Source organism: Pipistrellus kuhlii, unplaced genomic scaffold (assembly GCF_014108245.1).
Source record: "Pipistrellus kuhlii isolate mPipKuh1 unplaced genomic scaffold, mPipKuh1.p scaffold_m20_p_6, whole genome shotgun sequence".
Taxonomy (NCBI): Eukaryota; Metazoa; Chordata; class Mammalia; order Chiroptera; family Vespertilionidae; genus Pipistrellus; species Pipistrellus kuhlii.
In genome coordinates this window covers 4,076,385-4,100,649 of record NW_023425562.1, presented here as the reverse complement: position 1 = coordinate 4,100,649, position 24,265 = coordinate 4,076,385, and the positions used below count along the sequence as shown (strand labels likewise).

General features: G+C 52.9%; 1 protein-coding gene across 9 annotated transcripts; it reads left to right on the top strand.

Moving 5' to 3' along the window:
* The first annotated feature begins 541 nt into the window (after positions 1 to 541).
* SGK2 (serum/glucocorticoid regulated kinase 2) lies at positions 542 to 23,387 on the top strand. Of its 9 annotated transcripts, none has more exons than XM_036418123.2 (15): positions 542 to 717; positions 5,300 to 5,496; positions 6,618 to 6,683; positions 7,184 to 7,233; positions 7,717 to 7,774; positions 7,958 to 8,041; positions 9,285 to 9,413; positions 10,352 to 10,464; positions 10,724 to 10,760; positions 11,663 to 11,749; positions 13,168 to 13,263; positions 14,715 to 14,870; positions 17,159 to 17,248; positions 20,848 to 21,053; positions 23,018 to 23,387. In XM_036418123.2, exons 3-14 carry the CDS (start codon positions 6,642 to 6,644, stop codon positions 21,010 to 21,012), a joined length of 1,107 nt encoding a protein of 368 aa, XP_036274016.1. In that variant the 5' UTR covers positions 542 to 717; positions 5,300 to 5,496; positions 6,618 to 6,641; the 3' UTR covers positions 21,013 to 21,053; positions 23,018 to 23,387. The 9 variants fall into 9 exon arrangements, with proteins under 9 accessions (XP_036274016.1, XP_036274011.1, XP_036274012.1 ...); XM_036418118.2 differs by having other exon boundaries at positions 543 to 717; positions 9,282 to 9,413; positions 20,848 to 21,047; XM_036418119.2 differs by having other exon boundaries at positions 543 to 717; positions 9,282 to 9,413; positions 22,989 to 23,387.
* The last annotated feature ends 878 nt before the right edge of the window (positions 23,388 to 24,265 follow it).

Below are 24,265 nucleotides of genomic sequence, written 5' to 3'. Positions count from 1 at the left end.
GCTTTGGCTCAACACAAGAGAGTGCCAGAGGTGTCAGGCCTGAGGCTGGCTCAGGTGGGCATGAGCTGTCCCCACCCCCACCACACGGAGGTGTCCATGACAGGCTGACCACACAGGCTGGTGGTCCTGTCAGGGACTGGCGGAGGGGAGAGTTGTGTGCAACAAGCCTTTTGGGTGGTCAGTCCCCCAGGCTCTAAAAGGGAAGTGATTCAGCTGATGGAGCCAGGGAAGGCGGTGTGGGAGAATCAGCATATGCGCTGAACTGGGGAGGGGAGGGGAGAGTTCAGACACCAGAGGCGGGACGGTGTTGAAAGGGAGACCCTCCGTGAGGCAGGCTACACACCATCATCACCAATTTGTGTGAGGCTCCGGGAGCTGGAATCGCTTGCCCAAGGTCACATACGTTGTGCAGTAGCGTCTAAAAGTTCAGAGGGTCCCCAGGGCAGGGCCCTTGAGGAGCCAGAGGGTGCAGCCAGCATGGTGAATCAGGTCCAGTGGTTAATTAGTAACCGAGGCCCTGTGACCCGCTCTCAGCTGGCCTCGCTGGGAGGTTGAACTTGAGCTGGTTCGCAGTGTGAGAGAGTGGATGACAGGTCACTCCTGACTGGGAAGGTTGTTCCAGCGACTCAGGATTGGGGGACCATGCAGAGAGACGGGAGGGCAGAGCTGTGCTCGGGGCTGCTCCCCAGGACCTGAGCTGGGACCCAGAGTTTTCAGGTGAGAGGCTCAGCTGTGGGCAGGACACCTGCCTGCCAGCCTGCTGGTCTGCCAAACCTACTAACTAGTTACCTAGCCAACTTTCTCCCTAACTACCTGGTTCCTTCCTTTCCCTCCCAATACCCTTCTTCCTAATTCCCTTTTCTTCCTAACTCTCCTCTCCCTCCCTCCCTTGCTTCCTTCCTTTCTAATTTTCTTAACTTCTTTCCCCCATCCCTCCCTCCTTTGCCTCCTTCCCTCTCCACTCTCTACCTCTCAGCTACCTAATTGTCTTCCTTCCGAACTAACCAATTCACATTCTCACTTCCTTCCCACTAACTTCATGCCTTCCTTTTCTAAATCCCTAACTTCTTCCTAAAACTCCAGGCCCTGGAATCAGACCTGGGTTCAGTGACATCACTTACTAGCTATGTGGCCTGATCAAGTCCCTTCACCTTCCCCAGCCTCCGCGTCCTCCTCCTTCAAACAGGGACAGCGATAGTTCCTAACCCATGGCCTTGTGGGAACAACGTCAAGTCAAGCTGCAGAGAGGGATGACGAAGCCTTAGGAGCAGAGAGCTGCTCAGATGTGGGGTTCACCGTCCAGGTGGTGGGGGAGGGAGAGGGTGTGTGCCGTGGGCATGTCGAACTCCCCACAGGACGTGGAGATTTTACACAGAGGTACCAGGATACAAAATAAGCTAGCCCACTGTCCCCTTGGGCCATGGCCCTCAGTCTTTTCTCTGTGGCTCACACCGATGTCTTTCTTGTTGGGAGCACCTACCATTTTGAAATCTGGTTTGCTTGTTTCGCTTGACACTGTAGCACCTCTATGTTTCTGCGTCCATTTACACAGGCTTGTGTGTCAGTTTTGTTTGCTGTTGGGTAATATTCCATTTCACATATGTCCTGTCACTTATCGATTCATTAGTCAAGTATGTAGGGAGCACCGACGGCCTTCCAGGCCCCGTTCTGGATGCTGCGGTCCACAGTGGACAAGGCAGTCTGCCCTCCTGGGGCCAATGTTCTCCTCGGAGGCAGAAAACAAACAGCGCTGCGTGTGAAGGCGTCGGAGTGACGCGTGTCCCGAAGTAAAACTCAGCGCGGGAAAGGGGAGAGGCAGCGGTGGGACTGGCTTTGTAGAGCGACCAGCAATCCTGGTTTGCCCAGGACCTTACCGGTTTTATCTCTGAAATCCCACACCCTGGGAAACCTGGAAGCCCCAGACAAACCAGGACAGGCGGTCACCGGGAATCAGAGAGGCCTGAGCGGGCACCTGTGAGCAGAGGCCCCGGTGGGGTCAGCGGGAGGCCGCTCTGCAGAAGAGCGTTCCAGGCGGAGGGAGTGCGAGGGGCAGGAGGCCAGAGGACACGCTGTGTGTCTGAGGAGCAGCCAGAAAGCCGGAGAGGCTGGCGTGGCGTGAGAGGAGAGCATGGAAACGGGGAGCGGGGAGGCAGAAGCCGGGGCGCGGGAATCTCACAGGCCAGCCTGAAGACTTCGGATTTTGATCCTCCAAGCGATGGGAAGTCACTGGAGTTTTGAGCAACCAAGTCATATGATCTGATTTACATTTTTAAAGAGTCACTCTGGCTTTTGGTGGGAGGATGTACTGGGTAAAGATAGAAATAGAGAAGCAGCCCTAGCTGGTTTGGCTCAGTGGATAGAGCGTCGGCTGGCAGACCGAAGGGTCCCGGGTTCGATTCCGGTCAAGGCTCCTCCCTGGCCCGACCCCTGGTCAGGGAGGCAACTAATGGATGTGTTTCTCTCACATTGATGCTTCTCTCTGTCTTTCTCTCTCTCTTCCACCCTCTCTAAAAATCAATGGAAAAACATCCCCAGCTGAGGATTAACAACCAAAAATAAAAAATAAAAATAGCTGAAACCACTTGGCTCAGTAGATAGAGCATCTGAAAGGTCCTAGGTTCGATTCCGGTCAAGGGCATGTATTACCCTTGGTTGTGGGCACATCCCCAGTAGGGGGCGTGCAAGAGGCAGCTGATGGATGTCTCTCTCTCATCGATGTTTCTAACACTCTATCCCTCTCCTTTCCTCTTTGTAAAAAATCAATAAAAAATGTATTTAAAAAAATTAAAAAACTTAAAAAAAGAAAAGAAATAGAGAGTCGGCAGGGCAGTTATTGCAGTGATCCCCGCAGCGGTTGCAGCCCTGGGTTTGGGGGCGCCCTCGGAGGCTCGATCCTCAGGGGTTTCTTGGAGGAATGGGGGGGGGGTAAGGTGCCAGCTTTTCAGAATGAATTCCAGGTTGCCGGCTTGAACTTGTGAGTCGGTGGCAGTGCCAGGGAAGAGTGGAAGGAAAGTGCGTCAGGACTTGTTTCAGATCGTTGAGTCTGGGGTGCCTCTGGACACCTCACCCGTGTGGGTGTGGGTCAGCGTGTGTGTGTGTGTGTGTGTGTGTGTGTGTGTGTGTGTGTGTGTGTGTGTGAAGGGTTGAGGAGCATTTAGCTATTTCAGTCCAGAATTCAGGAGAGAAGCGGGACAGGGGAGGTACGTTAGGGAATTATCAAGTCCACTTGGTGCTCAAAGCTGTGAAAGTGCTTAAACTCAACTCGGAACAAGTGTGGGCTGAGCCCTGGGCCAGGCCAGTGTTTAAGGTGAAAAGAGGAGGCGAATCCGGCCGGAGAGATGGAGGAAGAGCAGGCAGTGAGGCGGGTGGGAGCCCAGCAGCCCTGAAGCCAAGCGGGAGCAGTGGGTGTGTCAGGTCCTCTTGAGAAGCTGAGCGAGAGGAGGGTGGAGGGTCCATGCCCGGCCCCGGCACACGGAAGCCCCTGTTTCAGCGCCGTATTGGGGTGGAAGCCTCTTTGTAATGGGCTCAAGAGAGAACAGAAAAAGGCATGGAGACTGAGTTCAGACAATTCTTTTAAGGAGTTGAACTGAAGCCCTGACCGGTTTGGCTCAGTGGATGGAGCATCGGTCTGCGGACTGAAAGGTCCCAGGTTCTATTCTGGTCAAGGGCATGTACTTTGGTTGCAGGCACATCCCCAGTGGGGAGTGTGCAGGAGGCAGCTGATCGATGTTTCTCTCTCATCGATGTTTCTAGCTCTCTATCCCTCTCCCTTCCTCTCTGTAAAAAAATTTAAAAAATATATTTATTTTGAAAAGGGGTTGAACTGAAAAGGGAACAGTGCAATGGACAGCACCCGGGTGGGGATGTGAGGTCAGAGGGAGCTCTCACAGCTGGCGATATTCCGAAGGCCTGGTGGTGGAGCAGTTAGGTTATTATCATCACTGCCATCTCTTCCCTGTTCTAAGCAGTGCTGCTTGTCATTGAAAAGCAATGTCCTTGTCTGCTCTGTGTTTTGTCAACATGACACCCTGCCCATCTGTGTGTTGGTTCAACATTTCTATTTTGCTGGAAGATGTAGGCTCTGTCTGACGTTGTTCACGCGGGTCTCCTTGGCTGGCACCTCCGTGCCAGGCTCTCAGAGCCCGCAGAGAACTCCTGGGGCCACCAGGCTCAGGTCCCTCCCTGACCAACCCCCGTGGCTCCAGCCCCATAAATCCCTCCACTGTGGTGAGTTGCAGAGGTCTGAGTGTGGCATGTGGCAGCCACACAGAAAGTTCCAGAACAGGGTCTGTGCCAGCCCATGTCAACTGCGTTCCCTAGAACATCCCTCCTGAGCTCCGGGGGAGAGGAGAGACCCAGGAGTACCTAATTATCACGCCAGGGAACAAGAACTCCATGAGCCACGTGCTGGCTGGGACCGTGTTTCCTGCCTCTCACATAGTCGCAGAGCAGTGGGCCATTCAGGCCAGAGTCCTGGAGGGGCCAGCAGGGAAGGGCTTCAGTGGCCAAGGACTTGGCATTCAAAGACCAAGGCCCGCCTGGGCTCCAGGCTCCTCTCAGGTTCTTGGGGGTTGGGGGGGCGAAGGGCTCTCAGCTGCCATGGTGGAGGTCCTGGGACCTCATCTTCAGTCCCAGATGGTTTACATCAGGCCTGGGTATACCGCGGGAGTATGTCTTACAGACAGGCACCTATACACACACACACACACACACACACACACACACACACGGGATTTACCAACTGCACCAATGCGAATGCAGACACACAATAACCTACATACACACATGTGGTCACACTGTCCTGCACATGTATCCATAGACACCTATACTCATCTGCGGACTCACACATGTAGGCACCCAATGCATACACACCAACATATTAACACATAGATAGATACACACTGACACACTGCACAGAGGCTCTCTGAGGTGCACACATATGCACACTGAGAACATAACAGAGTTGCATAGACACACAGAAAAAAAATCACACAAACAAGGTCCCCATGCCACACACTCACTACAGAGCACAGGCAGCCATCTACACGGACTCACACACTGACACAATACTTTGCCATACAGGGACACACAGACACACCAGATGGACACACAGGCTGAAGCACATCTTTACACGAAACACCTGCACGTACACACACACACACACAGACACACAGACATGCTGACCCACACCCACATGTCCTAACAAGCCCGGAGTCTCCCGGGCTCCCCTGCAGCTGCTGGTCACCCCCGGGGGAGCCGCTGTCCCCGAGGGAACCAAGGTTTCCCATCCCGTCCTTAGCTCTGCTGGGTCCTGCATGACATCAACGGCCCCCTCGGTGCTGATGCTGCCGGGAGTTCCGAGCTGGGGCCAGGCCGGCGCCAGGCACAGACACTTCAGCCCTTGTTGGGAGAACAGAGAGAGGCTGTCCTGTCCGTTGCCCGTCCTCCGGCTCCGATTGCGGGTTCTCTCAAAGGCCGCTTCTCAGGCCGGTGCAGGTATGTGGGGCCGGGGAGGCCGGGCCCGGCAGAGGGGCCGTCAGAGTCAGCGCAGGCGAGGGGGCGGCAGCATGGCAGGAGCACGGGCCTGGGGCACAGGCTGCGCTCCCTATGGGTCACCTGCAGCTCGCTGTCTCAGGGCTCCACAGAGCTGGGGGACTCCCTCCCTTCCCCTGTGGCCACTTTCTCAGCTCCCCAGAAGGCCACGGGAGGGGGCCCCCTTGAAGGATGGGCAGTGTCCGCCCAGAGAGGCCAGGCTGCAGCCCGGCCCCACAGAGAACCAAGGCTGTGGTCTTGGATGCACAGTACCCAGCCGTCCCCACAAGCAGCTGGGGTGTCAGATGAGATATCAGCTCTTGGCCTTGACCTCCCAAGCAGGGGTGGGGCTGTGGGGCCCTGGACATCCTGAGTCAGGGCCGAGCTATGCTCGCCTCCTCCGGCCTGCAGGGAGGGGCAGGGAGGACACGGTGCTCCCTCCTCTCCCCGGGCCTACGCCAGCTGGTGTGTTTAATCTCCGCTAGACCCCGGCCAGTCTGAGCCTCTCCACGGCGCCATCCCAGGCCCCCAGGGCGGCGCCCTTGCAGGGGCATCAGGCAGAAGTCCTTGTGGCGGGAGGTAGCACAGAGCCCGTGGGGGGACTCTCTACAGGAATTCAGGGTTACAGCATGCTTGTCTGAGAGCCTGGGGACCCAGCCTGCCCCGCACAAGCTGTGTGATCTAGCCCTCCTTCCCGCCTGTGAGATGGGGGAGAGGGTGCACACTTTTATGCTCTGCCAGAGTCCTTCCAGGCCTAGCCACCCTGGACTTCTGGAGCCGCCCTGGCGCACAGGGACCTTGCTCCCTTGGCTGTCCTTGAAAAAGGCTCAGCCTGGGAGGAGCCGCCCTGACCATGCTCCTTCCTTCCCTCCCAGGATGTCTGACTGGCGGGGCTGGGTCCGGTGGGTACCCTCTCCCGTCCCAGGCAGGGGCAGCTGGCCTCTGGGGTAGGAGAGCTCAGGCTATGGCCGGCGCGTGGACGGGGCTGGGGAGGGAGGGATGGTGAGGGCAGCGGTGCTTGAAGCTCTAGGTGAAGCTGACTCCCCAACCGGCTCTCTCAGGCCAGCTCCTCCTTGTGCCCCCAGCGCCCACCCTGTCACTGTTACAGAATGGACTCTAGTGCCAGCCCGGCGGGGACTTCCAGTCCACAGGTGAGTGGGTCTTGATGCCGCTGCCCACCAGCAGGGGGCTCACTTCCTTACACGGCCCAGGAAATTATAATATGCCAGCACCCATCAGGAAGGTGGGTCATCCCAGACAGGACTGGCGGGTCGACAGGGGTCACTCTGAGCTCACAGAAGCGAGCCATTTGCAGGATAAACAGAGAAGAGACTTGGGCAAAGGCTTCAAGAAGTAAGTGGGGTGGGACAGTCATGGGATGGGCCCCGAGGAACAGCCTGTAAGTCCTTGGTCAGCACTCTCTGGGCCCGTTTCCTCACCCGCACCCCTGGCATGACAGCAGCCTCCACGGGGGTTGGGAGAAGCAGGTGGGATGGTGGAGGGGAAGCCCAGGGGTGGGGAGGAGGGTAGAAAGAAGGAAGGAAGGAAGCAGGTAAGCTAGTAGATGGATCAGGGCCCGGGCCCAGAGAAAAGGGAGCCACGGAGTAGGAACCCGTTGACATTAATCTCTTCTTTCTGTAAATGTTTTCAGCCTTCACGGGCCAATGGGAACATCAACCTGGGGCCTTCAGCCAACCCAAAGTGAGTTCTGGTCTCCAAGGCAACTCTCCTCCCTGGCTCCCCTCAGGCCTGGGAGTAAAATCCAAGGTCTCTGGTCTACCTTCAAGCCCCTCTGTGACCTGAGTTTACCTCCCACGAGGGCCCAGCCTCCGCCCATGCTGAGCCCTGGGCCTGGAAGGTGCCCCGAAGTCTGCATTGTTAGCAGCTCCCTGCCCTTCAGCCTTTCTCAGGCTCTGAGCCGGCTGCCGCGCCTCTGTGCAGCTGTGTCGGGTTTCTCCCCACCTTACCTGCTGTTTGCCTGATCGTGAGGTCCCCAGGTCAGGGCCAGTCTTACAGGCCCCTCTGGGCTGGGAGGACATGTCGTTCTTCAGTGGGGAGGGGGCTGGGCTGCAGGAGAGCTCCCTGCATTCCCCACCTTCAGAGTGAGAAGGAAGTCTGACCTGACCTCAGGATGGAGCTTCACAATCTTGCAAACACTGACCCGAGTTCTCCCCTCTCCCCCAGCGCCCGGCCCACCGACTTCGACTTCCTCAGAGTCATCGGCAGAGGCAACTATGGGAAGGTGGGTAACGTGGTGAAGTGGGAAACCCAGGCCTCCCCCTTTCCAGCCTCCTCCACCCCGTGCCTGTCGCCTGCATGTGCAGAGAGGGCGCTCACAGCCTGCAGATCCAAGGATGCAGGGCCGGGGCTGGGGCCGCCAGAGGCGTGCTCCCCAGCGGGACCTGGCATTTCTGCTTCCGCTCAGGTCCTCCTGGCCAAGCGCAAGTCCGACGGGAGGTTCTATGCGGTGAAGGTGCTGCAGAAAAAGTTCATCCTGAAGAACAAAGAGGTACCAGAGCTCAGGCATAAGCGTTTCCTCTCCTATTCCCCGACTCCCAGGCTCGGCGGCTTCCCCAGGCGGGTTCCACCGGTGAAGGGCCCATGAGCTGGTGCAGAAGGGGGTCTTAGTCGGGGGCCAGGGGTGCCTGGATGCTTACCATTTTTTAAAAAATATATATATTTTATTGATTTTTCACAGAGAGGAAGACAGAGGGATAGAGAGTTAGAAACATCAATGCTAGAGAAACATCGATCAGCTGCCTCCCACACACACACACACACACACACACACACACACACACCCCACTGGCTGGGGATGTACCCACAACCACGGTACATGCCCTTGACCAGACTCGAACCTGAGACCTTTCAGTCTTCTTCCATCCACTGAGCCACACCGGTTTTGGCTGCTTATCATTCTTAAGAAAGGCAGGCCAACCACGCCAGCCACAGGCTGCAGGAGGAGCCAGTCCCAGCCCTGTGCCTCCCTCCGATGAGATTTGGACCCCACAGTGGACAGCCCTTCACCCTGCCTGGGTGCCCGGCACTCCATCTGTGCAGAGTGGGGTCACACCTCCTACTCTCCAAGGGCCCTTCCGGCCACAGCCATCCTGGAGATCCAGATGCTTTAGCTCACATGTGTCAAACACAAGGCCCGCGGGCCAAATCCGTCCCGCCAGGCCTTGCAATGTGGCCCGCACCGCGCTGTCATCACTGCACTCCGCTGCGTTTCCATCACAATGACAGTTTATGACTGTTCAGTAAACCATTCGGCCCGCGATTTAGGCTGGATTTCAGATTTTGGCCCCTTCTCTGATGGAGTTCGACACCCCTACTTCAGCTGATTCAGGTCTCTTCACTGGTCACTTTAGCCCCAGTCGGAGAGCGCAGGCCCATAGAGGGCTGGATGTAAAACCAGAGGGAGAGGGAATGAGCGTTCACAAGGACACCATGAGGGTGGGGAGGGGAGGTGGCCTTGCAGCCGGCCTTGAAGGCGGGGTTCTGTGGTCTGAAAAGAGGGCGCCAGGGCAGGGAAAACGGCATGAGCAGAGGCGTGAATGTGGCCTCCTGTATGCAGTGATTGTCTGTTCTTTGCTTGTCACCCCCGATCTGGGGACTGGGGCTACACCCACGTGAACTGACTGGGGCTGAGACTGGCAATGAGGAGCCCCCGGGGGTGTCTGGGGAAGGGCGGGGAGCCCCCCAGCGGGCGGTGGGCGGTGACGCGGCCCCTGCCTGTGACCCCGCAGCAGAACCACATCATGGCGGAGCGCAACGTGCTGCTGAAGAACGTGCGGCACCCCTTCCTGGTGGGCCTGCGCTACTCCTTCCAGACCCCTGAGAAGCTCTACTTCGTGCTGGACTATGTCAACGGCGGAGAGGTGGGCGGGCTGCCGGGCTCCCCGGGCTGGCTCTGAGCCGGGAGCATCCATCCTACACACCTGCTATGTACCAGGTTCAGGAATGATCTCACAGGATCCACACAACAGACCCGCTTTGTAGGGGAGGAAACGAGGCTCAGGAGCTAAGCCCTTGCTCAAGGCAGAGCCAGGACTGGAATGTGGATCTGTATTGACTTCCCCTGCCTCACCTGGGAAGGTCATGAGCTCAGTGGTCAAGGTTTTACAACAGGGGCCACTGGTGGGGATGGCCTGCCGCTGTGATAATGGAGACCTGAGGCCCCCTGTTGACATAGCAGCGCAGCTGCATGAGCTGAGTTCCCTTCTGGCTCTTAGTGAGGCCCCTCAGCGATCCCAGATCTAAGCTCTATGACATCGCATGCCTTTGGCCTGGTGCTGAGAGGGAAGTTTTTGTCCTGCATCCCCAAGGCCCCTGATGGAGTTTTCCATGCTCGCAAAACACACCAAAGCAATGGGCCCACGGGCAGAGCTATCCTGGGCTGAGGGAGGGCATGGGACTTGACCATGATAGTCTTATCACCTGGGTTGGAGGAAAAACCTATCTTTGAACCACCCAGTTTCAAATCCCAGCTCTGCCAATTGCAAGCAGTCACCTGACTGCTCTGACCCATCCCAGATTCCTCTTAGGTGAAACTAGCATCATATTTGATACCTTGAAGGCTGTCATTAGATTAAATAGGAGATGCGAAAGGTCCTGGCTTGGAGCTTGGAACACAGTAGGTGCTCAATCCATGTGAATTAATCTCTCCTGCTGAGCCGGTGGACCCCCACAGCTGCTGTGTGGGGTGGGGGTGGCATGCCCTTTGTTGTCTGAGTACTCTGCTGTTCGGAGAGGGGTGACCTGGGCCGCTGCCCCCCTGCACCCCGGTAAACCCTCTCACCGTGTCCTCCTCCTCCAGCTGTTCTTCCACCTGCAGCGGGAGCGCAGGTTCCTGGAGCCGCGGGCCCGTTTCTACGCTGCCGAGGTGGCCAGCGCCATCGGCTACCTGCACTCCCTCAACATCATCTACAGGTGAAGCCGGCCTGTGCTCAGGGCTGGGCGGGCCCCGAGTCCTGATGAAATGCCAGCGAGCTGGGTTCTTGTCTGAGGAGATGCCCCCAGCGGGGGAGGGAGGGAGCCTCCTCCTCTCTCGGATCAAGTGCCCATCCTCCCGGACTCCCCAGTCACGTCTGTGAGCCTCCGTGAACAGCCCTCCCGCCTGGGCCCCAGGTCCCCACTGTCCTCCCTCAGTGGCTGAGCCATCACAGCATGCTTTTCTCATTTCATGCAGGGACCTGAAACCAGAGAACATTCTCTTGGACTGCCAGGTTGGTGTGTGTGCGTGCACATGTGTGTATGCGCATGATTGCATGTGAAGGTTGTGCGCCCACATGTAGGTGTATGGGTATGCATGCCTTGGGTAGAGATGCATTCAAATATATGTTTTCACATACCCATACATGTGTACATCTGTATATACATGCACACAGACCATGCATGTATGTACATGTGTGTGCACACGTGCATTCAGGAGGTCTGTAGAGGGCAGGGGGGCCAGGTGGAGGCTTGTGGGTTGTGTAAGTCCCTCCATGTCTTAGGCTGGGTTCCCTGGACATGGACCCTGAGAGGAAGCACTGGGTGCAGGTTATGAGGGACCACTCTCAGGAGATCTACCTGTAAGGGGGTGAAAGGCAGGACTGGGCAGAGGAGGACACAAGAGGGAATACTCTTTGGAACTGTTCCCAACTGAGGCAAGTCGGCCGGGCATTGGTGCCTCTGCATCAGTGAGTCATTGGGAGGGACTGCCCCTAGGGAGGGGCATAACTTTGGGTGAGGGCAGTGTCCCAGCACGGGTGGGGGGATGGGCACGACAGCTCCCAAAGGGGAGATGTGGGCAGAGTCCCGCAGTGCCCACTCACTCCACGACCTCCGCCAGCCACCCGCCTGCCCAGCTGCCCACGGTGTGGCTGCTGGGCCCCAGTCCTCTGCCAAGGGACTTCTGCCGCCAGGACATTCTGGAGCCGCCAGTGTAGCAGGGCACGGGTGTGAGTCTGTGACGAGCTGGGCAGACAGGGGAGTGCCATCTCCCCTCCTTGCCCCTGTGCAGCCTGTGCAGGAGCATCAGACTCCAGAGGCGCTGCCCTGGGGGTGGGCATTGGGCACTGGGGTTCGGCCTGGCCATACCATTAACTTAGACCACTCTCCTGTCCCTGACTCCCCTCCTCTGCAGGGACACGTGGTCCTGACAGACTTTGGCCTCTGCAAGGAATGCGTGGAGCCGGAGGAGACCACGTGCACATTCTGTGGCACCCCCGAGGTGAGCTAGAACTCCGAGAGAAGGCAAGCGGCGTGGCTGAGGCTCCAGCTCCTGATGAGAGGTGACAGGTTACAGCTAACGGGCTCACTCCTTCTGCCCGAGCACTCCTCCTGAGCTGCCCGCACTCAGCCTTGGTTTCCTCATCTGTATAATGGGGGCATCAGCTCTGGGGGCTGCTGGGACCCGCCAGCCGCTGCTGACTCTGCCACAGTGATGTCCACCAGAAACAGAAATGCAAACGATGTAGGCAATTAACATTTTCCAGCAGCCATGATAGCCCGTTGGGTTTTCCTGAAATAATAAAATTTTCCAGCAGCCATGTTTAAAAAGTAAAAAACAAACAAGTGGAATTAATTTTAATAATATATTTAAATTAACCCAATATTACACTGAGTGGCCAGATTATTATGATCTCTGAACGCATAATAATCTGGCCACTCAGTGTGTGTGTGTGTGTGTGTGTGTGTGTGTGTGTGTGTGTGTATTAGAGGCTGGTGCATGGATTCGTGCATGCCTGGCCAGGGGGAGGGGACATGGACAGTTGGCCAGCCTGCCTGCTGATTGAACTCCTGGTTCAATTTGCATATTAGCCTTTTATTATGTAGGATTATTATATAGGATATACACTGAGTGGCCAGATTATTATGCGTTCAGAGATCATAATAATCTGGCCACTCAGTGTATATAAAATATTGTCATTTCAACATACCATCAATATAAAATTGAGATATTTTATCCTTATTCTACACTGATGGGCCATCTCAGCCACACTGTAAGTGTTTGATAGCCCATGTGGACCATGGCTGTGGTACTGGACAGCACTGTCCTACAGGGCGAAGTCCATATGCAGCAGGAGGGCCTAGCCTGACAATTAAGATCAGGGCTTGCCCTTTATTTCTGCCCTCTCTCAGCCACAAAGAGCCCGGGGGGTTAACATGTATTATATGTGTCTCAGCAGTAATTCACACCTGTCTGTCTGCCCAGCCACGGCCTCTAGGCAGCCTTACACTCCGGCCAGAGGGTCCCTGGTTGCTTGGACAGATGTCTGGGTGGGGTTGTGGGGCTGAGGCTGTAGGACCGGGAAACTCGTCCAGCCTGGCCTGGGGCAGGGCCTGAGCGGCTCCACTTTTCTCCCTGTGCTTGAAAGTCCGGGCTTCCGATCTCAGCTGGGCCTCCTCGGTCGGTTTTAGGGTAGCCGATGGACAGGTGACCGCTCTGAGCAGGAGCCATTGTCTGTGTTGTGTGTGGCGGGGTGTCTGCTGGACAGAGCTGGCCTCCCAAAGCCCCACAGCCCAGCAGGGGGCATGGCTCGTGTGGGAGATGTCATCTCTTCCACGGTCCTTTCTCCAAGTGCCTTGTTCACAGATGGGGAGACTGAGGCCGAGGGTCTTTCAGACAAGTGTGTTTCCCCTCGACAGTACCTGGCTCCAGAGGTGCTTCGTAAGGAGCCCTATGACCGGGCGGTGGACTGGTGGTGTCTGGGCGCGGTGCTCTACGAGATGCTGCATGGCCTGGTGAGTGGGGTGTCGCTGTCCGCTGGGGACGTCTGGCTCTGGGGAGAGAGGGGGTGGGTCTCTTCCGTTCCGTTCGCCACCTGCTCAGGCTCCTCCAAAAGCTGAACAGGCCACTCCAAGCTAAAAAAGATGACACCAGCCCTGGCCAGGGTGACTGAATGGTTAGAGCACTGGCCCGCGGACTGAAGGGCCTCAGTTCGATTCCTGGTCAAGGACGCATACCTGGGTGGCAGATTTGATCCCCACTCAGGAGGCAACCAATCGATGTATCTCTCTCACACCGATGTTCCCCCTTCCCCTCCCCCTCTTCTCCTCCCTGCCTGTCTCCCTCCTTCCCTCCCTTCCATTCTCTCTCTAAAAAAAGAAACAAATTAATGGAAAAAGTATACTCAGGTGGGGATAAAAAAGAAATGGCACCAAAGTGAATATTACAAGGATTATATGTAGTTTTTCAATACCGTCAGCTCAGCGCTTTATAATACCCTATCTCTTACGTGACTCCTCTTGTGCCTCAAAGCAGCCTTGGGAGGGTGGCTGCAGGAAATGGAATCGTTCTTGATTTCATTAACGGAGAGGGAAACTGAGGCCCAGAAAGGTCACAGTGCTGGTAGGTGGTGGGTCCAGCCCGGCTCCCATCCTAGGCTGCCTGCTTGGATGGAGGCAGCGCAGAGCGGCGCCAGGCCAGGCTTCCCCCTGGGGCAGCTTCGCGGGTATGAAGGAGCAGGCTCCGTGGGGCCTGGAGAAGGAAGAGCTGGCAGAGGCGCAGGGAGGAGGAGCATCAGGAAGGGCGGGCTCTGGGTATGGCTGGGGCCTGGCTCTCTTCCTGGCTCTGCCATAGGCTTTAATCTCTTGGAGCCTTGTCTTCTCACCTGAACAATGACTGCCTGTCTCTAAGGATGGATGTGAGGCTGGGATGAAACGATGAAGGGAGAGCCTGACCTTGCAAAGTGCAAAGTTGGTGCACAAGCCAGGTTAAGAGAGGTGGGTGGGGGATGCTCCAGGAAGTCCACAAGTCTTTTTTTAAAAATATATATTTTATTAATTTTTCACAGAGAGGAAGAGAGAGGGATAGAGAGTCAGAAACATTGATGAGAGAGAATCATCAATCAGCTCCTCTTGCACACCTTCTACTGGGGATGTGCCCGCAACCAAGGTACATGCCCTTGACCGGAATCGAACCTGGGACCTTTCAGTCCGCAGGCCAATGCTCTATCTATTGAGCCAAACTGGTTTCGGCGTAGTCCACAAGTCTTACACCCATGAAGAGAGACTCCTCATTCTTCCCAGAAGCCCTCCCCACCGGGCTAGATGCCCAGAGGTCTCTCTGTCCCTCTCCAGTCTGCCCCGTGAGCCATTGTACAAGGCGTGGTGACCCAGCTTTGCTCCAAGTCTCTCTGAGACCTGTGTCCGCTTGGACATGGATGATCCTGCAGCTCTCTCCCTCTCTCCAGCCACCCTTCTACAGCCGGGACATAGCCCAGATGTATGAGAACATCCTGCACCAGCCACTTCAGATCCCCGTGGGCCGGACGGTGGCTGCCTGCGACCTCCTGCAAGCCCTTCTCCACAAGGACCAGAGGCAGCGGCTGGGCTCCAAAGCTGACTTTGTAGGTGACTTGCTGGAGGCGCCCTGGCCCCTTCCCGCAGAGGCAGCTCAGAAGCACAGGGGCAGGCATCCAGCTGTCTGTAAAACCGAGCACTGCCAAGTCGTGCATTTGGAAATTCTCAGCTGCTGCCACTTGATTACTCCCTCCCGTCTACTTCTATTCAACCAATATCTACTGGGCACCTACTGTGCGCCAGACATTGAACTAGACGCTAGGGATTCAATAGACTGGGTCTCTGCCCTTATTAAAATTTTTTTGGGGGAGGGCAGACAACAAACAAACATTAGATACAACTATTGCAGAGTATGACAAGTATCTACACCAATAAAAGAGAAAGATGCAAATTGACTTACCTTCGTGACATCCACCAGCCAATCAGGAGTTAGTATGCAAGTTAACCCAACAAATAGGAATGGTTAATTTGCATAGGCAGGCGATGAGTGGCTGGGTGCGTTCCACACTGCCCCAGCCACTCAGGGCCTCTGGGCAGTGTGGGAAGGTGGAAAGGCGGCTCCAGCTAGAGCAAAGGCGGTGCCAGCAGCCAGGGGAAGGAAGGCCCAGTCTTGCATGAATCTTCGTGCATCAAGGCTCTAGCCAGGAAATAAATGAGCAAAGAGCTAAGATAGAAAATAATGAGAGGGGGTGAATTCACACTGCTACGGTCAGGGAGGGCCTCTCTGAGGAGAGGACAATGAAGCTGAGACTTGAAGGTAGAGAAGGAACCACTCTTGCAGAGCCGGGAGGAGGCGTCCCAGACACAGAGCAGCATGTGCAAAAGTCCTGTAGTGGGAACGAGGAGGAGCGTGAGTGGTATGGTATGCGCCTTAGGTGTTTTGAGCAGGGGTGTGGTAGGACCCAGTTTGAGTTTTAATAAATTCCTCTGGCTTCTGTGCAGAGTGGACTGGACTGGCTTTCCACGGGTATCTGAGCACTTCCTCCTTGCCACTGCCCAGGCGAGGCACTCAGGATGTAGAGATCAATAAGTCGCAGTCCATTCCCTGAACCAGTTTATTATGTTTTTTACTAAAGCGGCATTTACAAAAAATAACCTAACATTCTCTATGCAACCAAAGACCATTTGGGCTTATACAAGGAAGACCACACTACGCTCCTCCCTAGAACTTGGTTTTCTCTTCCAGCATTGTGGTTGAGATGCATGGCCTAGGAGACAGGCTGCCTGGGTTCAGATCCCTCCTCCACCACTTACACTCAACTTCTGTGAGCCTCAGTTTCCCCATCTGTAGCAATAGCACCTAGCTTAAGCTGCTACAAAAGTCAAATGGATTAAGGTATGCAGAGCACTTAGGCTAATGCTTAGCACACAGTAAGTGCTTTTTAAGTGTTTTTACAGATGGCCCTACATGTCAGATACTGTGAAGTGGAACAACATTCAGGGCGTTTGCCCACCTACCCCTGGACAGCTTAAAGAATATGACTTTCATGAAGATTGGTCCACTCCTTCCAGGTGGAAATTTGCATCTTAAAAAAAATTTGTATGATTAAAAAAAAACTAAAAAAAACCCTACATTCACATAGATCAAAATTCGAAGAATATTTGGAAAAAAAGTCCCTCCAGCTATCCAGTTCCTTACTTTAGAGACAACCAGTGCTACCAGTTTTATGGGCATCTTGGATATGATGGATCTGGCTTTTTAACAAGCCCAGAGGTACTATTCTGATGCAGTGGCTGGAGACTCCTTCTTTGAGAAACACAGCTAGGGAGCGGGTCCTGCTGGGACAGGAGACAGTTGGTACTGACATTGGGTTGGAGGAAAGAAGTGGTGAAGCATGCCCAAGGCTGAGTCCTAAATTCTGGGTCGCTGGGAACCTGCAGCTTTTCTTGGGGCTTTCCTTTCTGAGCCTTTCACAGTGAATTCACCTGTCTATTTTTCTGGTTTGCCTTCTGAAAGAGTCAAAACACATGAAGGCAGAGTGGGGTGGGGTCCCCAAGAGTCCCTGAGGGCAGGTTCTGCTGACTTGTTCAATGACATGCCTTCAGAGCCTACTGGTGGTGGCACAGAGTAGGCGTTCCGCTAATAGATGTGGAAGAAACAGATGTCATGGGGGAAAGGGGTTGGGTTCCTGGTGACCCAGAAAGGGGGTGTCTAGCTGCAGAATGCTGGCTCTATTGTCCCAGGAAACCAGTCAGAGGTACAAGTTACTTTCTCAGCAATGGTTTTAGGGCTTGACAGCCAGCTGCCAATGGAGTTGGAGCGCAGGGCCATGTGGGGCGGGGCGGGGAGAACCCATGGAGAGGGCTGCTTCTGATCGGCCCCCTCTTTCCGCAGACGGAGATCAAGAACCACGTATTCTTCAGCCCCATAAACTGGGATGACTTGTACCACAAGAGGCTGACCCCGCCCTTCATTCCAAACGTGGTAAGAGGTCACCGCGCTCCAGACGCTAGCTTGCCAGGGCCGGGGGCAGTTTGGAAGGGATCTGGGCCAACTCTCTACGGGTGGAAGAACCAAGGGCCCGTAGGCTCCGTGATTTGTCCAAGGAGTGAGTGAGAGGCAGAAGCTGGCCTAGAACCCAAAAGTCCTGACTGCCAGTTCAGCTCTGTGTGCTGAGCCCTGCTTCTGCGCCTTTATTTACATCACCAGTGACTCTCATGGCACAGGCCTGTGCAGTTTCTAAAGTGCTCTGTGTCATGTAGCCCACCCTGTAAAGACATTTTCTCCCCATGGTTTGCTTTTTCCCTAATAAGTAAAATGGCATGTAGTCATTGTAGAAAGTATGCAAAACAGAGAATTTTAAAGCAGCAGGAAGAAAAAGCTTTTTCTCTCACTATCCAAGAGAATAGCTGGCATATTTCCTTCCAGTCATCTCTCTCTTTCTCTCTCTCTCTTTCCCTCTCTCTCTCTCTCTCTCTGTGTGTGTGTGTGTGGTTTACATAGGTCATATTTTATATATACATATATTTCTCCTCCATACCCCTTTTTCTTTGCTAAAAACTATGCCATTATTTCCACAAGTCATATAAGACTTTATAAGGATCATTTTAAATGGCTCATACTATTTCAACCCCATGCTGGTGATATTTATTCAACCAGGCTCCTAACGGTGAACTTTAGGTTCTAATTTTTATTTATCACAATGTACTGATGAACATCTTTAAGTGTTGATCGTTGTCCAGAACTCTGATTATTTCCTTGTGATGGATTCCAGATGGGGAGTGACCAGGTCAAAGACTGTGAATGTTTCTAGGTTCTCCATTCATACTGCCCTCGCTGTGTGTTAGGGAGGGCAATCTATTTCTAACCAGTAGAGACTGTGGGAGAATTCTCATCGTACTCTCTGCAGCACGTGAGGTTGCTTTTAACTTTGCGAATATATTAAGTATAAAATGGCATCTAGCAATGCTTTAACTTCTATTTCTTTGATTTACAGTGAAGGTGGTTACTTTTAAAATGTTAATTAGCATGCTAGTATGCCAAAAGGAACCCCGTTTGAGGTGGACACTGGAGTTCTCTGGGCCACCTCTAAGGGTCAAGTCAAACAACATCAAATCCTCTTCATCTGATCAGTCGGCACAACTCAACACTGCCAGTGTTATTATTCACATCTTTCCTTTGGTGATTTACCTGTTTGAGAATGTGTCTTTGAGTGCCAGATTTTTAAATAAAAATTTTATTGATTTTTTACAGAAAGAAAGAGGGACAGAGAGTCAGAAACATCGATGAGAGAGACACATCCATCAGCTGCCTCTTGCACACCCCTCACTGGGGATATGCCCGCAACCAAGGTACATCCCTTGACCGGAATCAAACCTGGGACTTTTCAGTCTGCAGGCCGACACTCTATCCATTGAGTCAAACTGGTTTCGGCGAGTGCCAGATTCTTGACATCAGTTGTATATAGGGTATGCTCGGTCCATGCACCTGAAAAGTTTCTTTATCTGGGGATATTTAAAAAGATTTTGAGGATAATATTGAAGTACACCCTGGAGAGAGAATAATATGCAAAGTACTAGGCAGGGAGGTAATACAACACAATGCGTGAACTTTAGAGTGAGACACAGTGGGGGTGGGTTCCTGGCTCTGTCACCTATCACTTGTGAGACTTTGAATAAGTTTTTGTTTTTTAATTAATCCTCACCTGAGGATATTTTCTCAATTGGTATTTTCAGAGAGAGTAGGAGAGGGTAAGGGGAGATAGAGAGACAGAGAAATATCAATGTGAGAGAGACACATGGATTGGTTGCCTCCTGTACATGCCCTGACCGAGACCAGGGAATGAACCTTCCACAGAGGTATGTGCCCTTGACTGGGAATTGGACCCATGACCCTTTGGTGCGTGGCCAATGCTCTAGAGTAGGGGTGTCGAACTCAATCAGAGAAGGGGCCAAAATCTAAAATCCAGCCTAAATCGCGGGCCGAATGGTTTACTGAACAGTCATAAACTGACATTGTGATGGAAACGCAGCGGAGTGCAGTGATGACAGCGCGGTGCGGGCCACATTGCAAGGCCTGGCGGGACGGATTTGGCCCGCAGGCCTTGTGTTTGACACATGTGCTCTAAACACTGAACCATGCGGGCCAGGGCTTAAATAAGTTTCAATGTCCTTATTCATTAAACAAACAAACAAGAAAACAGAAAATACCTGCCTTGTCTAGGGCCACACATCATAAAAGGTCCAGGCTTCACATTCTGGTCTTGGAGTGCGAAGTCCTGGGCTAATACCACTGTGTCCTGTGGCCTTTTTGAGAAGCTGGGGCCACGGACTCTGGTTATACAGGCTAAGGCTTGCACGCTAGAGTGGATCTACAGACCTTTCCACTTGCTCACCTGCTTACTTCATAAACCCAGGTGGCTCAGTCTTCTCCACAGAGAGGCTGTATTGGTTAGCTCTTGCTGCGCAACAAGCTACACACTATGTGGCTTAAAACAATTTTTAAATTTCATTATGATTCTATGAGCTGATTGGGTAGTTTCTTTGGCTGGGCCAGGTTAGCTGACTCTACTGGGCTCTCACGTTAGCAGTCAGCTAGCAGGTCAGCTGGCAGTTGATGATCTAGGCTTGCCTCACTCACAGGCCTGGCAGTTGGATGGCAGCTGTGGCAACTGGGTTAACTGGGTTAACTGGGTTCTCTTTCATGAGGCCTCTCAGACTGCAGCACGATGGCCTGGGCTTGATCACATGGCCTTTAGGGCTCCAAAAGCAGCAAGAGAGAACTCCCAGTGTGTGATTTTTCAAGCCTCTGATCGCCTCCCATTTGGTAACATCTCATTGGCCTAAGCAAGTCACATGGCTATCTCTTATTAAAGGGATGGGCAAGAGACTCCACCTCTGGTTGGGGTTGGAGAATTGGTGACCATTTTTACAATGTCCCTCCCAGGTCTTCCCACAAAACAGCTAAAGCAGCCCAGGCACTCTCTACTATATTAACCTAAGTTATACTTTTTATAAGATCTATCAACACCCAAAATTATCTGTTTGTGTAGATGTTTATTATTCATCCTCCTACCCTCTGTATCATATAGGCTCTGTGAAAGCAGGGGCCCACTCTATTTTGTTCTCCTGTATTCCCAGGGCATTCAGTAACTACATGTTGACTAGACTGGTCTTGGGGTTATTGTGTGTAGCAGGCAGGGAGAGGGCTAGGGGGTTAGAGGAATTGATAAGTGGTTGCTGGACCTCATGGAATAAAATAAAATAATGTAGCACAGGCAGTGTTTCACAGTTGGTTGAGCATTGACACATGAACCAGAAGATCACGGTTTGATACCATCAGGGCACATTCCTGGGTTACGGGCTCGATCCTCAATAGGAATATGCAGGAGGCAGCCTAGCTGATGTTTCTCTCTCCCTCTCTCTGAAATCAATAAAAACATATTTTAAAAATAGAAAAAATAACTAATGTAAAAATGCACGGGTGACAGTTAAGTAGGGGTATCCAGAAGGCACTCAGAGGAAAGGTCTAACGTCCCTTTCAGGGTTTGTGGGTTCCTTCTCATCGCTGGCATTTATCCACAGGCAGGACCTGATGACTTGAAAAACTTTGACCCAGAGTTCACCCAGGAAGCCGTGTCAAAGTCCATTGGCTGCACTCCCGACACTGTGGCCAGCAGCTTGGGGGCCTCAAGTGCATTCCAGGGGTTTTCCTATGTGCCGGAGGATGAAGCCGTCCTGGATTGCTAGGAGACAAGTACCTGTGAAACCGCTGAAGACAGCTGGTACCTGTAAGGAATTACCTTCAGCTGCTAGGAACAGAGCCTCGAAGTGCCAATGGCTTATAGTGCTGCAGTGTGCTGTGCTTTTATTGCCTTTTCCTCTTCGGTTCCACTCTCTGCCTTCCATGTTTCCAGGGCATTCTCCCTGGAACTATGGGTGATGAAGCGGAAGACCATGGAAAACACACCAATGACACTGACACTGGAGACCAAAGCTGTGTTTTCCGATGGTCTTAGGAGACCTTGCTAGCGGTTCTCCACCTGAGAACCGCTGCTGTAGAGCCTAAATCCATCAGAAAACAAAGATATTCACATTACGATTCATCACAGTAGCAAAATCACAGTTGTGAAGTAGCAATAAAAATAATGTTGTGGTTGGGGGTCACCACCACATGAGGAGCTGTATTAAAGGGCCGCGGCATCAGGAGGGCTGAGAACCACTGCTTTAGGGTGTCACCCAACATCCTCTCATCTTCCTGTGTTGATGGTCTCTCTTTGCTGTGGGTGGTATTAGACACTTGTTATTAGGTTTGTCCGCTTGGCATCCGAACCCCTTCCTGTATTCAGGGAATCTCCTACTTTATGAGTCTGGATGAGGGGCCATAACCTCCATTTACAGTAGCTGAGATTCTAAATTAGGGGTGTCGAACTCAATCAGAGAAGGGGCCAAAATCTAAAATCCAGCCTAAATCGCGGGCCGAATGGTTTACTGAACAGTCGTAAACTGTCATTGTGATGGAAACGCAGCAGAGTGCAGTGATGACAGCCCGGTGCGGGCCACATTGCAAGGCCTGGCGGGACGGATTTGGCCCGCGGGCCTTGTGTTTGACACATGTGTTCTAAATAGTGACTTTTGCAGCCTCCCTTGCCGCGCGGGCCAGGCGTGTGGCCCAGGATACCTGTGCCAGATTTTGCAAGGAAGGGACCGGAGCCCTCTTTCATGTGGTAGCTGTGGTGACAGCACCCACAAAACTGAGTGTCTGGTGTGGAAGTGGTAACGTGTAAATTGTAGCAGTTGGGACTCAGTGGCAACAGCTGCAATCTCTTCATATCATTCCGAGATATCATTCCCATCATTCCTGGGAAGCCTTGAGTCTTGACCTACAGCTTTCGAATAATCTCAGGAGCTTCTGACCCTCTTAACACCCTCTTTTTTTTTTTTTTTTTTTTGCTTAATTGGCCCCAATCAGCTTTAGAACAGCAGCCTATGCTGAACTAGTTTCTGTGATAGACTCTTTCAAGTCTATTATCAGCTTTTATCCAAACAATCTCAAGGTAGGAACTGCTACTGTCCCCTTTTACCAAGGAAGAAACAGGGTCAGAGTTCTTCCCTACCTTGTCACATAGTTAGTAGGGTCTGAGCTGGGACCTGGAGCCACATAAGCTGACTCAAGGGCTCTCACATGTATCCTTTGTGCAAGTCTGCCTCTCACTGTTAGGCCCAACAGGATGGCTATCAAGACCTCTAGTGGAAACCAAATTTGGAGTTAATCAGAAAACACTAGGTGGTGGGAAATGGGGTGAAGAGGAGACACTGAACTGGAGGCTCATGGTCTGAGCGTGGCTGCCAAGTTCAGTCTGTGCTCCACCTCGCCTGCCCCTGTCTGGTAGGCCTAAGGCCATGGGGAGCCCAGGCCTTGGACAGGGCCGGGGACTAGCGCAGGCTTGGTGACCAGAGCTTCCCGGCCACTTATGGAGCTCCATGTGGTCAAGATTAGTCATTTCTCAAGGTAATTCTGGACAGACCCTGAGCACATAACCTCATCAACTCAGAACGCCTTGCACTTGTGGAATGGATCATGCTGCTTTATGCCAGTGGAAAGGGTTTTCCTTTTCTCAGCCCTGTGGTTCATCCATCACTCCTTCTGGGTGGTATTATTAGCTTTCTTGGCTTTCGGGGAACATCAGTGTGTGCCATGATTTTTATTGCCTTTTCCTCTTCGGTTCCACTCTCTCCCTTCCATGTTTTCCAGGGCAGTCCCCTGCCCCAGGAACTATGGGGGATGAAGCAGAAGAACCTGGAAAACACACCAATGACACTGACACTGGAGACCAAAGCTGAGTCAGCAAGAGCTCTTGTCACCCTTTGGCCTGCACTGAGAATTCTGAAACACTCTGATTCGATTTCTATCTTTATAATGTCTGTTAACTGACAAACGTGGAACATGAGGGAGGGGCCCAAATTCCCCCAACTCCCCAAAGCATTATTCAAGATTATAATTGTCTGGAATGTGCTAGTACTGTCAAAAGTACACAATCTGCTATGGATTAGGAAACCCATAATGACTTTCTGTTCTAAGACTATAAGATCATAAAAATTTCAGAATGGAAAATAAAAATGAAAAACAATATTGATCATGCTATGCCTATGTTTAATGAGCACATTCTGAGTGTTACATGCGTTATCTACAATCCTCACAGTAAGCCAGCCCTTAGAAATTAAACTTCCCTTTATAAATAAGAAACATTTGCTCAGAGAGATTAAGTAACTTGCCCAGGGTCACCCAGGGGGTAACAAGGCACAGCCAGGAATTAAGTTTGGTGGCAGCTGATTCTAAGACCATTGCTCCTTCCACAACTTTCAACAGGGGGACAAGTGCTCTGGACAGAACTCTTTTGTTCCAGCAAACACTGACTCTACATCAAGCAGAAGGATACCAACACTCAAGTGGCACGGCCTACTCTCTCTACGGAGGAAACACATTGCTTCCATTTGTACCCCTCACTGAGGACTGTATTCACCCAAGGTTGCTCCGAAATACAGCATCCCCAGGAAGAGAATTCCGAATCACCCTCCTCCACTTTTTAACTTTGCAATGACAGTAGTTGTGAAAAGGCAGCAAGAGTTTTAAGATCCCTACACTCTCTACCACTCTGTTTAGGTTGGAGATTCTAACAAACACAAACTCAAATAGAAACTGTCCGAAGCCTGCTCTCATTGGGTTGAGTCAGCGAGCTGGTGGCACTGCACCAAGGTCCACAGGTCCAGAGCGCTCCTCTGGGGAGCAGGGAGGCCCTGTGTCCTGGCACCTGCTTTCCCTTTCTCAGGGTGAGGGCTCTTCCGCATCAGCAGCTCCTGCCAGGAACGCTCTTCCCAGCCATTGCCGTAATGTGGTGGTCGGCAAACTCTTTAGTCCACAGAGCCAAATATCAACAGTATAATGATTGAAATTTCTTCTGGGAGCCACATTTTTTAAACGTAAACTTCTTCTAACGCCACT

Excerpts from the sequence above, each read along its gene's own strand:
- SGK2 (XM_036418118.2), top strand. The coding sequence starts at position 6,642 with ATGGACTCTAGTGCCAGCCCGGCGGGGACTTCCAGTCCACAG. Across the intron at positions 11,750-13,167 it reads CATTCTGTGGCACCCCCGAG|TACCTGGCTCCAGAGGTGCT; the intron begins GTGAGCTAGAAC and ends TCCCCTCGACAG. Across the intron at positions 13,264-14,714 it reads ACGAGATGCTGCATGGCCTG|CCACCCTTCTACAGCCGGGA; the intron begins GTGAGTGGGGTG and ends CCCTCTCTCCAG.